At 42.9% G+C, this 16588-nt stretch overlaps 1 protein-coding gene across 2 annotated transcripts in view; it reads left to right on the forward strand.

Moving 5' to 3' along the window:
• The window catches only part of LOC126278674 (uncharacterized), a 544140-nt gene that overhangs the window by 516418 nt on the left and 11134 nt on the right, over positions 1–16588 (forward strand). For both annotated transcript variants that reach the window (XM_049978912.1, XM_049978913.1), the window contains one exon: positions 12731–12835. In XM_049978912.1, the coding sequence (XP_049834869.1) occupies positions 12731–12835 (105 nt within the window). The remainder of the gene's footprint in view (positions 1–12730; positions 12836–16588) is intronic.

Here is a 16588-nt window from a genome sequence, read left to right on the forward strand (position 1 = left end):
TTTCTGATACACAATTAGACACATTAGTTTTCACGCTGACTTTATTACTATTTTCTTTTTTGGAAGGTCAGTGTTATACTATTTTCTTTTGTGGAAGGTCAGTGTTATGTTTCTATACGCTGGTCCATACTTGAAATCTGCGCACTGACTATCTTACTTAGCTGCTTGCAACATTAAGTACGCATTAACAACATGTCTGTAAAAAGTTGACTAGAATCACGTCATGTCAGCCAAAAGTTATTATTCTAGAATTATGTACACCTGATAGTCAAAATTAAGGTCATTTTTTAATAATTAATCCGTATATATTTCCCTTCCTGTTGATAGTACTTTAGTGTGTGTAGTCTACTTTTCCGCAAATAGTACCCAAAACATCCCAAAAAATTTCAGAACTCTAGCTCAAATAGATTTGTGCATAAAATAAACATGTCAGAAAATTTATTTCTCTGGAAATCCAATTCAGAACTATATTTGATCTGACTCACTTCTGTTGTTCCTAATACCCTCCACTTGCGTAATATTCTTGGTTTACGTGTTCCTCATCTTCTCTCCTCCTTTTGTGTCCCGTTGTTATTCAGGCGTCTTCATTGCATCAAGGACGCATCCTTCAGCTTCTGCCACTCTCTAGAAATCAGTTGCCAACAGCAATTGTCTCGTATTAAACCCAGAATGTGTTTCTAGCAACTCTAGATTTCCACACCTACCAACTGCCCCCTATTAAAACAAATTGCAGGCATAATAACGTTCGAGAATGACAAAATAGCAGCAACTCATATTTAAACTACAGGAAAGTCTATACAAGGAAAGCAATGCTCGAAAACCAAAGATATGCCACAGTAACGTAAGAGCGTCCCAAAGTATAACTTCTAACAAGGCTGCTACCTTCGTAAACTGGTGCATAGTATATTAATCTCGACAGAAGTCGAATGACAACAATGACCTGTAAAAGCAGTGGGAACATGGATGTGAACGCTCACAGAGAGAACTTGATTTTTAAACAACTTCCTGATTTCCGATTCAGTTCCTTTAACCACCGTTTAGTTTTTAAAAAAAACTTCGATTTAAGATGAAAAACAAAAGATCGATTTTTTTAGGCGTATTCACAGGCAAGTTATCTTAATACGCAAACGGAATAGGAAGAAAAATAGATAATATTTGTACGGTGTGCTCTCCTCCATGCACCGTACAGATACTTACGGAATATTTACGTAGATATGGATCATGTGAGTTATTAAACGACATTTCTCACTGGATTGAGAATTTATTAGTAGGGAGGACGCAGTGTTATACTGGACGAAGAAGGTTCCAGAGTAAGTGTGTTAAGACTCTCCTTGTTCATGTTGAGCGTTAATGACCCACTGGTAGACACTATTAATAATGACTTCCAACTTTCTACAGAAAATTTGTTTGTTTGTAATGAAGTACTGTCTCAACGAAGTTACCCACACGTCTACGCTGGTCTTCATAAGATATCGAAGCGACGCAAAGATCGGCAGGTGACTTTAAATGAAGAGAAATGTTGACATTTGCACTTCTCAACTTAGCAAAGTATCAGTGAGTCACTGCTGGAATAACTCAACTCATAACACTGCCTGAGTGTAACAATTTTTGGGGATATGAAATAGAATGATCACGTTGGTTCAGTCGTAGCTAAAGCCAGAGGCGTAATATTTTATTTGGCTGTGGCGATGAGCAAGCGGTCGTGGCGTCCGAAGAAAGCGAAGGAGAAAAAAATACGAGGGAATTAAAACGGAAAGCAAAAGTAGAAAATTTAGTAAAATCAATTAGTCAAGTGAAGTCTTTCAGTAGGTTAACATATCATCATCATCATTTAAACTGATTATGCCTTTCAGCGTTCAGTCTTGAGCAAAGCCCCCTTATCAAATACCTCCATGATCCCGTATTCAGTGCTAACATTGGTGCCTCTTCTGATGTTAAACCTATTACTTCAAAATCATTCTTAACCGAATCCAGGTACCGTCTCCTTGGTCTGCCCCGACTCCTCCTACCCTCTACTGCTGAACCCATGAATCTCTTGGGTAACCTTGCTTCTCCCATGCGTGTAACATGACCCCACCATCTGAGCCTGTTCGCCCTGACTGCTACATCTATAGAGTTCATTCCCAGTTTTTCTTTGATTTCCTCATTGTGGACGCCCTCCTGCCATTGTTCCCATCTTCTAGTACCTGCAATCATCCTAGCTACTTTCATTATCCGTAACCTCAACCTTGTGGATACGGTAACCTGAATCCACCCAGCTTTCGCTCCCATACAACAAAGTTGGTCGAAAGATTGAGCGGTGCACAGATAACTTAGTCTTGATACTTACTTCCTTCTTGCAGAAGAGAGTGGATCGTAGCTGTACGCTCACTGTATTAGCTTTGCTACACCTCGCTTCCAGTTCTCTCACTATGTTGCCATCCTGTGAGAATATGCATCCTAAGTTCTTGAAACCGTCCACCTGTTCTAACTTTGTTCCTTCTATTTGGCACTCAATCCGTTTATATTTCTTTCCCACTGACATTACTTTCGTTTTGGAGATGCTAATCTTCATACCATAGTCCTTACATTTCTGATCTAGCTCTGAAATATTACTTTGCAAACTTTCAATCGAATCTGCCCTCACAACTAAGTCATCTGCATGTGCAAGTCTGCTTATTTTGTGTTCATACATCTTAATCTCACCCAGCCAGTCTACTGTTTTCAACATATGATCCATAAATAATATGAACAACAGTGGAGACAGGTTGCAGCCTTGTCTTATCCCTGAAACTACTCTGAACCATGAACTCAATTTACCGTCAACTCTAACTGCTGCCTGACTATCCATGTAAAGACCTTTAATTGCTTGCAAAAGTTTGCCTCCTATTCCATAATCTCGTAGAACAGACAATAACTTCCTCCTAGGAACCCGGTCATATGCCTTTTCTAGATCTATAAAGCATAGATACAATTCCCTGTTCCACTCATAACACTTCTCCATTATTTGGCGTAAGCTAAAGATTCGGTCCTGACAACCTCTAAGAGGCCTAAACCGACACTGATTTTCATCCAATTGGTCCTCAACTAATACTCGCACTTTCTTTTCAACAATACCTGAGAAGATTTTACCCACAACGCTGATTAAAGAGATACCTCTGTAGTTGTTACAATCTTTTCTGTTTCCATGTTTAAAGATTGGTGCGATTACTGCTTTTGTCCAGTCTGATGGAACCTGTCCCGACCCCCAGGCCATTTCAATTATCCTGTGTAGCCATTTAAGACCTGACGTTCCACTGTATTTGATGAGTTACGACTTAATTTCATCCACCCCAGCTGCTTTATTGCACTGCAATCTATTGGCCATTTTCTCCACTTCCTCAAATGTGATCCTATTTCCATTATCATTCCTATCCCATTCTACCTCGAAATCTGAAACATTGCTGATCGTATTTTCACCTACATTCAGCAACTCTTCAAAATATTCCCTCCATCTGCCCAAGGCATCCACAGGATTCACCAGCAGTTTTCCTGACCTGTCCAAAATACTTGTCATTTCCTTCTTACCTCCCTTTCGAAGACTGCTAATCACACTCCAGAATGGTTTTCCAGCAGCTTGACCCATAGTCTCCAATCTGTTTCCAAAGTTTTCCCAAGATTTCTTCTTGGATGCTGCAATTATCTGTTTGACTTTGTTTCTTTCATCAACATAACTTTCTCTGTCTACCTGAGTTATAGTATGTAGCCATTTTTGATACGCCTTCTTTTTCCTTTTACAGGCTGCCTTGACTGTGTTATTCCACCAACCTGTTTGCTTCATCCTACTTTTACACACTACTGTTCCAAGACATTCTTTAGCCACTTCTAGTACTGTGTCCCTGTACCTTGTCCATTCCTTTTCCAATGACTGTTATTGACTACATTCAACTAACTGGTACCTTTCTGAGATCGCTGTCATGTACTTGTGCCTGATTTCCTTATCCTGAAGTTTCTCCGCTCTTATACTCCTACATATGGACCTGACCTCCTGCACTTTCGGCCTCACAATCCCAATTTTACTGCAGATTAAATAATGATCAGTGTCATCAAAGAATCCCCTGAATACACGTGTGTCCCTCAAAGCCTTCCTGAATTCCTGATCTGTTATTATATAGTCAATGAGAGATCTGGTTCCCCTGCCTTCCCGAGTATACCGGTGAATCTTATTATGTTTAAAAAAGGAGTTTGTGATTACTAAGCCCATACTGGCACAGAAATCCAAGAGTTGTTTCCCGTTCCTGTTGGCCTCCATATCCTCTCCAAATTTACCCATAACCTTTTCATACCCTTCTGTTCGATTTCCAATCCTGGCATTAAAATCACCCATTAGCAGAACACTGTCCTTGTCCTTTATTCTAACAACTACATCACTGAGTGCGTCATAAAAACTATCCACCTTATCTTGATCTGTCCCTTCACAATGCGAATATACTGACACAATCCTAATTTTTTTTGTTAGACACTGTCAAATCTATCCACATCAGTCGTTCGTTTACATGCCTTACTGAAACTAAGCTGGGTTCCATTTCTTTCCTGATGTAAAGCCCTACACCCCATTGTGCTACTCCTGCTTTGACTCCTGACAGGTAGACCTTGTATTCTCCCACTTCCTCTTCTTTCTCACCCCTTACCCGAATATCACTAACAGCTAAAACGTCCAGCCCCCTCTTACTTGCAGCTTCTGCCAGCTCTACCTTCTTCCCAGAGTAACCCCCATTGATATTAATAGTTCCCCATCTCATTACCATTTGTTTGCCAAGTCATATCTTAGGAGTTCCTGGTTTTTCAGTTAGAGGTGGGACTCCGTCACCTCCAAAGATCCGAGGCATTTTGCTCTGATTGTTGCCAGCATCATATTTAAAGTACCAGGGAAGCAGGTTGCTAGCCTTACTTGCCCCGAGTCCCATTGAGTTTTACCCCTAACGGTTGAGGGACTAACCGGTGGATTTGGTAGTCTTTGCCGTATGAGCACAAAGGTGACCACGGCTCAGAATATGTCAGAGATGCCCAGCCTTATTCCAAAGTAACTGGTATCCCGACTGTTGGGACCACTTACTTGGCCACTCATACGTCGCCTGTGGTTCATGAACTAGGACATGACTACAGGAACCCACACCATGAATCACATAATCAAAGATTATTAGGTTAACATAATCAAAGATTATTCTAGTAGTCGTTTACCTCCTTCACCCGGGTCAAAGACCAGTCTGTATTAGGTCTCGAACAACAGTTAATTGAATCTATAAAACTAAAGGAACTAGAGGTCAGAAAATTACGTGGGCAAGGCTATGTTGGAACATATATCATGAATGATATACTGTATACATTGGTGTGCAAAAAGCGCGTCAAGTTACAATTTAATTGTAGTCCTTCAAAGTGCCGTATAGCTAATCAAGAAATAACCCCATGTATTTGCACTTAAAGCACTTAAAGGATCTGACAAAAATAATTTATGCGAGTAAGCAACATAATGAACGAAGCTTAGCAATAGGCTTTAGAATCACAATTGAGTCCTACAGCTTTATAGTTCAGTGTGAAGTACTAGAAAGAACCAATATAGCACCTAAGATCCTGTCTGAGAGTATACAGACGTTGCAGCTACGCGACACCTGTCATGAACGGTGCTGTCAAAAAACTGAAGAGGTATTTCGACGAGATATGCGAGGAGGGTAGGCTGAGTAAGTCTATAACAAGATTTAAAATTACTCTTTATTTACCCAACGACTGACAACAGTTAACTCTGAAAAGTGAAATCGAAGGAGCAGTGCCACTTATTTAAGAATAAATACAAATATAAAATACCGATTCTCATTGATTTTACATTGCTCAGTATTTGAAGGTCATGCTGCAGAAGTAGGAATTCATGGAAAGTTAATTATAACAGTCACAGTGCACTTGAATATATCTGGTTATTTTCAGTTATTTATTAAACAAACGTGACACATGATTAACATTTTTGACGTCTAAACAGAACGTTCTTACATTAAGTGAGAATATAATTTACATTTTTACGGTATGTCTATCATCGTGTTATTTTTAAGTATCTTGCAAATTCGTATAATCTCTCTCTCCCCAATAAAATGTACAAGAAGAGTTGTGGAAACCAGCAGCACTTCAATCGAGAAAATTTTTATAGACGCATGGGTATGGCAGACATTGTTTAAATACTTGCTCTTAAACTTCAAGACTAATAAATGGAAAATGAATCGAGGACTTCAGCGTCTACTTTGTGAAATACAGACTGAAAAGACGCAGGCTGCAGAAGACACTTGGTGTCAATGAAAAAGATTTTATATTCTATGTTAATGACATAGGCTGCCTACTTTAACAACTGTTGTCTTAAAAAATTACATTGTGTGAGCAGATATGTTCCCAAACCCCAGGCTACAAAAGGAACTAGAATGTCGTGCAGAGTAAACATAAGAAGACATCAAGGAGTGCTGGATTAAAGCATATGATAAATTTAATTGTAAAATTCTAAACAACATCCTAAAAGAATTAATATGTGTTCTCAAAGATTCTCCCCGCCCAAAACCCCCACTTTCTCGCGGTAGTCCCTTTGGATTCAGTTATTATAAAAAATTAACGCTATTTCACAATATTTCGATTTCACTATGCGCTATGCTGTGATGAATTTAAAAGTTCTGTGTACTTTCCTTACTCTCATAAATTACGATAATAATTTGTTTGAGACGTGCATTTCTCTTTTCCTGTTCTTATTTGTTATATTCAATCCTTTTCGATACAGTTCGTGTCTAAGTATTTAACCGCGTAAACAGTAATTATGATTTTATCCTGTGCTACATTCGTTTGTTTACTAATATGACCAGTTGCTTTCAACGTTTGCCTCTATGTAGCGTCTGTGCATTAGGTTTGACGTCATTGCTCAAAGATGACAGGTTGTATCGGGCACTAGAATTGACCCCGAACTGCATTACCGCAAATTTAATTATACACCAGCATAAACAACAATTTGAAATCACACTTCATTCATTAACTTCTTGAGACCCCTATGAGTTAAAAGGCGAATTAATTCTGGTGCGAAAAGTACAGCTTATTACATTAACTCTGAAAGCGCTCAAAATTCTTATTTACAAATATTTTTTCTTATGATTTGCGTGTCGAAAAACGTGTCTCTCAAGACACCATTGTCATACACTCGATTTGTTAAATATTACCACCCCCTCCTGATGCAGAAGCGCGTTTGGGACGGAAACTATGAGGGAGAATATATTGTTCCTGTGTGTAGCGTTCTGATTTCCCTGTTCGTAAACGTGAGATTTATAAAACTTAAGTTTTTTCAACAAAAACTGCTTCATTCAAGCCATGATAAACCATCTCGATGACCGTTTTACAAAATCAAATTATCCCGGATGTAACTGACGTGTCGAAAATCATTACAAAATCTACAGGGATTTAGATGCCCCTACCGCTGTCGTTTATTGCAACCCGCAGTGCCATAACTGACCTTCATAAACCACGCCTCAGATTTTCATATTCTCTCACTCTCTACGTGCAAAATATTAGTTCTACAGTAAAAACGCGAAGGACTTTTTTGTAGGAAATTTAATGTAGTTAAATTTTGTACTGGCATACGTTGTAGCAGGAGGCCACGGTTTTCGAGTTATTCAAGAAAAACGTGACTTTGAGACGCACCTCCACCCCACGGTCACCCCTCACTAACCATGATTCCTACTATGTTGTTAGTCGCATTTCCCGCTACGTGAACTGTTCACCATATTCTACCTTTCTTGGTATCTACTGATTGGGCTACTACGCCATCAGCGTAGTCGACTTGTTGGTCGGCATTATTAATTTAAACAAGCCAGTGAGGGTAATGAATGAGAAACGACCTATGTAAGCGTTACATTGACAATTCGATCCAATCTTAATTGTTACAAGCACAGTAGTTTCATAGTGAGAAGGCCTGACAAATACAACGATGTAATTCTCTATTTGATGTTGTTAAAATTCGCAAAATTGCTAGGTAAAATTTACAGAAATGTCAATTTGACGATCAGTAAGTGCTCTACTATGCCGGTGGCGTAATAAAGGCGGGCAATGAGGATCAAAAAAGGCCAAATGTGGGAAATAAATCGTGCAGTCGTGAATACGTGTACAGTGGTAGGAGGGAGTAGTATGAACAACGAACTGGAAATCCTAACCGGTGAGGGCTGAGTCCAGAAGTGGGGGTGCGTTTGAAGGTCGCTTTTGTACGCTTTTAGCCGGCCGCAGTAGCCGAGCGGTTCTAGGCGCTTTAGTCTGGCACCGCGTGACCGCTACATTGTGCTTAGGCATGTATGTGTGTGATGTCCTTTGGTTAGTTAGGTTTAAGTAGTTTTAAGTTCTAGGGGACCGATGACCTCCGATGTTGAGTCCCATAGTGCTCAGAGCCCTTTGAACCATTTTGTACGCTTTTGTTGAATACCTCGAAAACTGCGGCCTCTAACGGAAATGTGTGCCAGTACAAAATTTAACTGCATTGAATTTCCCACGAGAAAGTTCTCCTCATTTTTTCTATAGGCCTAATAGTTCACACGTAGCGAGCGTGAGAATATGAAGGCCAGCTGTAACATTGCGGGTTGCATAAAACGACAGCGGTAGGGGCAGATGAATCACCCCTATACATGCCTGTAGAATTTATGTTCAGCGTCCTCAGAAAGCTGTCATCAATTTGATTCTGGTGGTTTTCGTGCCATTGATGTCCAGAACTCAGGTGTTAGTTAACTGCTTATCTTCTGATTGCTATCGTTCCTCTGTGCTGTTCTTGCTGTTCGGAGTTTTACGAATCTTTTGGTGGCCAAGAAATATTCATGTCGTTTTCCAGTCTTCTCGTCTCGAACTGATGCGAAGCAATGGCGTGGACAGCTGCAGGGACCCCAGTATTCCTGAGAGGTATGTCATGTCGCGATCTGTTGTTTGCTCTCGAGAGGACATAGGGAAAACAACAACCACAAAATGAAGAAAAATATCTAGATACACTATGTGGTCAAAAGTATCCGGACACCTGGCTGAAAATGACTTACAAGTTCGTGGCTCCCTGTATCGGTAATGCTGGAATTGGCCCACCCTTAGCCTTGATGACAGCTTCCACTCTTTATTATGGCTTATGAGCAGCCGCTCGACTATTAAATCCAAGTTTTCTCACCTCCTGCGTAACTGGCATAGTACTTGCAGTGGATCCTGATGCAATTTGGAATTCCTGTGTGATGGTCTGGATAGATGTCTGCCGATTACACATTACGACCGTCTCCAACTGTCGGCGGTCTCTGTCAGTCAACAGACGAGGTCGGCCTGGACACTTTTGTGCTGTACGTGTCCCTTCGCGTTTCCGCTTCACTATCACATTGGAAACAGTGGACCTAGGAATGCTTACGAGTGTAGAAATCACGCGCACAGACGTATGACAAAAGTGACACCCAGTCACCAGGCAACGTTCGAAGTCCGTGAGTTACGCAATGTGCCCCATTCTGCTCTCTCACGATGTCTAATGACGACTGAGGTCGATGATACGAAGTACCTGGTAGTAGGTGGCAGCACAATGCACCTAATATGAGAAACGTATGTTTTTGGCAGGGCATAACTAGGCAGGGGCAACCGAAGCTTTTCCCCAACACCTGAGAGGACAAGAGGATAACAGTACACGAAGGAAATAAAGAATAAAGAAAAATTAAAAACGGAAAGGAGAAGTTGAAAAAATAGTAGAATCATTCGGTCAATTGAAGTCTTTTGCTTTATTAATACAATCAGAGGTGGCTCTGCAATAACAAGGGGCTGTCAAAAAGTTTCAGTTTGAGGGTATTGTTGCAGCGTATATACAACATGGCAGGTATACCAGTACCAACATGTAGACAAGGGATCAGTGAGGCATTCGTCCCTATCCGACGTGCGTTCAGTAAATGCGGAAACGTAAAATATGACGACGTTATTAACGAATCCTTCCAACCAGGATCAACGTGCTGTTATTCTTTTCTTGGTTGCCGAAGGACAAACATCGGTAGACGCCCGTCAGAGAACGAAGAATGTGTATGGGGTAACAAGTCTGTGGCGATCCAGCACAACACGTCGGTTGTTCTCCTCATCAAAGTCTAGAAAAGCAAGGGCTCAAGGGACGGACGTTACACCAGTGACTGGAACCATGTCACTATGTTCGACTATAGGGATAAGAATGGTACGACCAAGTACGCAGCTTTGATGTTTCGCAACAATCGCCTGGGAGGTCAGCCGCACGCCAACACACTAGACACTAGAGAACCTGTCCTGCACTCGTGACCTCTCCCCACCTCTCCCCAAGCGATTATACCTTCGGTCCCTTAAAAAAGGTTTGAATTTCTATTGGATGAGGATGTGCACCAGGCAGGTACGGACTTCTCCATGCAGCAGGGCACGATGTTTTACCAAACGGATACCTTCAACCTGGAGAGTTAGTGGGATGATTTGCCTCAAGGCTCACTACGATTTTCCCCGATTGGCATACAGATTCTGGACCGTACGGCCTTCAAAAGGAAATTTGTAGATCGTCACTTACACTTCAAAGGCGAAGATATTATTCTTCTTCTCATTTCGATCCAGTATCTCATTAGTAGTTACCTGATCTACCCTTCAACATTCCTCTGTGTGTACTTATTTGAGTGGTGTCTGCCCTGTGGGATATGTCCAACAGAACAGGCGTCTCTCATGATGCCGTGGCTGATGCACATATTTATATGAAACAGAGGATGGGGAGGGAAAGGATGGGTGGCAAGCTCATGGTTTCCAGCTGCACAGGACATTCTGCGAACGCAGTGGCGAAAGTTAAGATTCGGACCACTTTTTTCGCTTTGTGAAAGATGGCGCTGTAAGAGTCACAAACGTATGGCTCACAATTTTAGACGAACAGTTCGTAAGAGGTAGGTTTTTCAAATTAAAATACAGAACGTAGGTACGTTTGAACATTTTATTGCGGTTGTTCCAATGTGACACATGTACCTTTGTTAACTTATCATTTCTGAGAACGCATGCTGTTACAGCGTGATTACCTGTAAATACCACATTCATGAAATAAATGCTCAAAATTATGTCCGTCAACCTCAATGCACTTGCAATACGCGTAACGACATTCCTCTCAACAGCGAGTAGTTCGCCTTCTGTAATGTTCGCACATGCATTGGCAATGCGCTGACGCATGTTGTCAATGGTTGTCGGTGGATCACGATAGCAAATATTCTTCAACTTTCCCCACAGAAAGAAATCTGGGGACGTCAGATCCGGTGAACGTACGGGCCATGGTATGGTGCTTCGACGACCAATCCGCCTGTCATGAAATGTGCTATTCAATACCGCTTCAACTGCACGCGAGCTATGTGCCGGACGTCCATCATGTTGGAAGTGCATTGCCATTCTGTCATGCAGTGAAACATCTTGTAGTAACATCGGTAGAACATTACGTAGAAAATCAGCATACATTTCACCATTTAGATTGCCATCCATAAAATGGGGGCCAATTATCGTTCCTCCCACACTGCCGCACCATACATTAACCCGCCAAGGTATCTGATCTTCCACTTGTCGCGGCTATCGTGGATTTTCCGTTGCCCAATAGTGCATATTACGCCGGTTTACGTTATCGCTGTTGGTGAATGACGCTTCGTCGCTAAACAGAACGCGCGCAAAAAATCTGTCATCGTTCCGTAATTTCTCTTGTGCCCAGTGGCAGAACTGTACACGACGTTCAAAGTTGTCGCCATGCAATTCCTGGTGCAAAGAAATATTGGTACGGGTGCAATCGGTGTTGATGTAGCATTCTCAACACCGACATTTTTGAGATTCCCGATTTTCGCGCAATTTGTCTGCTACTGATGTGCGGATTAGCCGCTACAGCAGCTAAAACACCTACTCGGGCATCATCATTTGTTGCAGGTCGTGGCTGACGTTTCGCATGTGGCTGAACGCTTCCTGTTTCTTTGAATAACGTAACTATCCGGCGAACGGTCCGGACACTTGGTGATGTCGTCCAGGATACCGAGCAGCATACATAGCACACACCCGTTGGGCATTTTGATCACAATAGCCATACATCAACACGATATCGACCTTTTCCGCAATTGGTAAACGGTCGATTTTTACACGGATAACGAACTGGCGGAATGTTACGTGATACCACGCACGTAAACGTTTGTGACTATTGCAGCGCCATCTTTCACAAAATGAAAAAAGTGGTCCAACTAAAACATTCATATTTCTTTACGTACTACACGAATATGTAATAACAAATGGGGGTCCCTATTTTAAAAAACGCAGTTGATATCCGTTTGGCCTATGGGAGAGCCATCTAGAGGGCTAACCATAGCGTTATCTGGTTCCCCCCTTCATGCTAGACGAGTTTCGTTCTTTGTAGTTTTTTTCGTTCGACGCTTATTTCGTGAGATAGTTGACCCAGTCACTATCAATGGACCACCCTGTAGATATTGCGGAATCCCTGCATGCCTAAATGTCAAAAATACAATACAATAGCAACAAAACATGAGCAACCTATAAAAAGGGCTTATTGCTTGTTTTGAGTGTTTAAGCCTGCAGCCTCTCCGAATTTATTTCACTGCTTCATTTTATTATTTGCTGAAAAGAAAACGCAAGGGAAATTTAATCACCATGACTACTATAATCTACAGTACAGTAACATGCATATCAAGCTTTATTACGTGACGGCTGTAAACAGGATGCAATTTTGTTTCAGGTTTGACGACATCACACCAACAACAGAAACACTGTCTCACATTGTCCCTTTGAAGGACTACCGTCTGGTGAGGCACTTGGGTCGTCTGGTTCATGAATTAAGAGGGTAAGTGTTGAAACTCACCTTTTGCTGGGCACAAAACGTTGAAAAACACATTTAATCCTATTCCGAGTGAGGGAAGTACGCCGCAAAGCAGGTCGAACTTCCACCAAGCAGCTGGTCACTTCTCTGTTCTCAACAACTGATGCCCACGCATTTCATGCCGACGCAGTATTGCCTTCTCTAAACTGCCACGTCATCGCCTATTAACACATGTAAACAGCTCAAAAAATTTGGCTTTTTTTTTTTAAGGTTATTTCTCAATATCCTTTTGATCACAGCCATCTATACAATGATGCTAAACCTATCTGATCAAAAGGGTCCAGACACATTAGTACGGGGTGTGTCCACGCATCGTCTTTATGAGACAGCTTCATCTTGGCTGGGGACACTTCCAATTAGGTGTCGAATGTCTGTGGAGGAATAGTCCTTTCTTCCTCAAGAGGAGGTAGTCACATTGGATGCTGGGGACTGGAGCAAAGTCGTCGTTCTAACTCATCCAGAAATGTTCTGGTGGGTTCGAGGTCGGGACTTTGGGCAGGTCAGTCCATTTCAGGGATGTTATTTTCCACAAACAATCCTCTCGTAGATGCTGCTTTATTATGATTTATGAGAGTGTGCATAATCACAATACAACCAAACGTCATCTCTGAACTGCTCCTGTACCGTACGCAGTACACAATGCCATAAAAAGTGTTCATATCCTTCCGTATTTAGGGTTTATGTTGGCGAAATAAAGGGACCAATTCCTAACACGAGAAAACAGCCCCATACCGCGATACCACCTCGTCAGCACATCACTGCTGGCACTAGATATGATGACAAGTAACGATCTCCAGGCTTTTGCCAAACCCTTACCACTCCATCGCACTGCCACAGGGTACAGTTCCAGATCACTCGTTTCCATTCGTGCGCAGTCCAATGGCGTCAGTCTTCACATCACATAAAGTGTTGCTTAGCATTGACTACAGAAATGTGTTGCGTATGAGCAATTGCTCGACCATTGTAACCCATTCTTCTTAACTCTCTACCCATAGTCATTGTGCCAACTGGACTGCTGGTAGCATTTTGGAATGCACGAGTGATTCCTTCTGCTAAGCTCATGCGATTTTTTACACCCGTCCTCTGCAGTGTTCGAAGGTCCGTGTTCGCCAGTATATGAGGTCTACCTGGTCTCGATTTAACTGTGGTTATTCCTTTGCGTTTCCACTTCCCAGTCACATCATCAACAGTCGTCTTAGGCAGCGGCGGGAGAGATGAAATGTCTTTGATACGTGTGGTGGTCAGGTGACATCTAGTGAACACTCCACGTTCGAAGTCACTGACACCCGTTTTGCTGCTATTGCTTCTCTGCTGATAACACAATACTGCCCACCTCTCAAAATATCTAGTGGTTAATTCCACATTAGATACTGGTCTCCAGATACTTCTGATCAGGTTGTATAAATGTGCAGTCTCAGCGCAGTTCAGTAGAGCATACTGTAAATAGACAGTGCATTTGAGTACACTATTCACTCTCTCGACGTGTCTGGAATAGTGATTTAAAGTTCAGACCATGTATAAATTACAGCGAGAAGATTCACATTGCAGGAAGTTGCGTGCTGAATAGGACTACAACATATCAACATCATTCGATCACGCGTGAATTACAAAATGTTGATTTTCTGCTTCATGGCGCTCGCTCACAGTTAAAGCCGGTATTACACGGTGCCTCTAAACCATAGACCTACATAGACCTGTGCGCCAGCGCCCCAAGCGTGCATATGTCTAACTACAGGCTGGTTCACGCCTGGCTCACATGCGCAGTAGATATTGACAACGCGCGAAAAGCAATATTGTGAACAAGAACATCCAGCGACCTTCCGTGGCTGCCCCAAATTTCATGAACTCCTACGGAAATATACTAGGACACCAAATAAGTTGACCCCACAACGTCCTATAATTGTTAAGAACTCGGCCATGGCGGCGATTTCGGCCACCCAACAACAAGCGGCACCTCTCCCTGTGGAAACAATCGCCTCTCGACCACAACCGGCACCCAGAGTGACTCTACGACAGCAAGACAACAGCCCTCTTAACTCCGAAGCAATACACGCCCATCCACCGACGCCAACACCAGCGGAGACATCTGCCTGGTCGATCACCTTTACACCAGCGTTAACAGATATTCTTCAACTACTCACCGCCCTCCAGCAGAATCTGACGTCAATCATCTCGCTTGTAGAAAGCGTACTGACAGCTTTTCAAACACCCTAAATGGATAGACAGCATCACACGAGGAATCTTAACTTCTGCATTTGGAATGCCAACGGCCTGAAACTGAAGAAAATAGAATTCACGGACTTCTTACATCGTCACAGGATAGACATAGCATTTCTCTCCGAAACACATCTCTGCGAGTCAACCGACCTCCGGTTGAGGAACATGCGCATCTACTGGACGGACAGACAGGACCAACGGGGGGGGGGGGGGGGGGGGACACCTCAGTTCTGATCAAAAAATGCATTCGTCACCACCAAGAACGTTTACGCCAACTCCAGACTTCAGAGGCCACGGCAGTAACAATCCACACGACTCTTGGAAACATTACCTGTATTGCGGCTTACCTCAGCCCAAAGAAGCCTCTCCACCCAGAAGATCTTTACGCCGTTACAGAGGGTTATAACAAGACCCTCCTTGGAGGGGATCTTAATAGTAAACATGTTTCTTGGAATTCCCGTAAGACTAACTCAAAAGAACATATGTTGTTTGCACTGGCTGAGAATGTACATGTTTCCGTCCATGACCCACAGGAACCGACGAGGATACCTTACGTCCAGATACAAGACCCTGATGTTCTAGACATCGCCATAATCAAGAACATCAACACGAATCTCCATCTGCGGATGCTGGATGATCTTTCGTCGGACCGCAGACCGGTGTTATAACTCTTAGTGAGGGCTACTTTGCAACTCCCACTGCCGACGACAAGAACTTACGACTGGCAGCAGTTCCAAACGTACCTCAACAACAATGTGCGACCAACCCAGGTTGTTACTACCAGAGAAGCGTTGATGTGGCAGTCGCAGTACTCACGAAGAAGATTAACAGTGCGAAACGACGAGCACTCACGGAGCACCTGCAACCAGAAGTGAATTATGACGAGTTTCCACCACCACTGCAGGAGCTTAATACAAGGTGCAATCGATTTCGGAAACGATGGGTCCGTTACCGCCATCCGGATGATAGACGGGAGACTCACAGACTAACCCGAGAACTCCGGCGGAAGGTTCAGGACTGGAAGCAACACACGTGGGAACTCCGAATGGACAACTTTCTGTTACGCACCAAAGATGAATGGCGAATAGTTAAAAGTCTCAGACAGCAACAGCCCCCCAAAATTCGAGGACCCCATGGCCTCTTGTACGACTCACTGTCACAGGCGGAGCTGTATGCGGATACATACCAACAACAGATGACTACTCCCCCCACGGAGGATGGAGATGATGCACTCCACCGTGCAGAGGAGGACACAGAGGCGGTCTGGGAAGGTATTCGGGACGCCCCGACTAACACTATGCCCCGGCTGACAACGCCGGAGGAAATTCGGAGGATTATCAAGTATAGCAAACACACCTCACCTGGCACAGATAGAATCAGCAATACGGAATTGAAACACCTACCGAGAAAGCCTATTGTGCTTCTCACCCCGATAGTGAACAGCTGCCTCAAGACTGGATACTTCCCGGAGGCACGGAAGATTGCCAGAAGAGTGCCAAT

The sequence above is a fragment of the Schistocerca gregaria genome, chromosome 6, assembly GCF_023897955.1.
Source record: "Schistocerca gregaria isolate iqSchGreg1 chromosome 6, iqSchGreg1.2, whole genome shotgun sequence".
Classification (NCBI taxonomy): domain Eukaryota; kingdom Metazoa; phylum Arthropoda; class Insecta; order Orthoptera; family Acrididae; genus Schistocerca; species Schistocerca gregaria.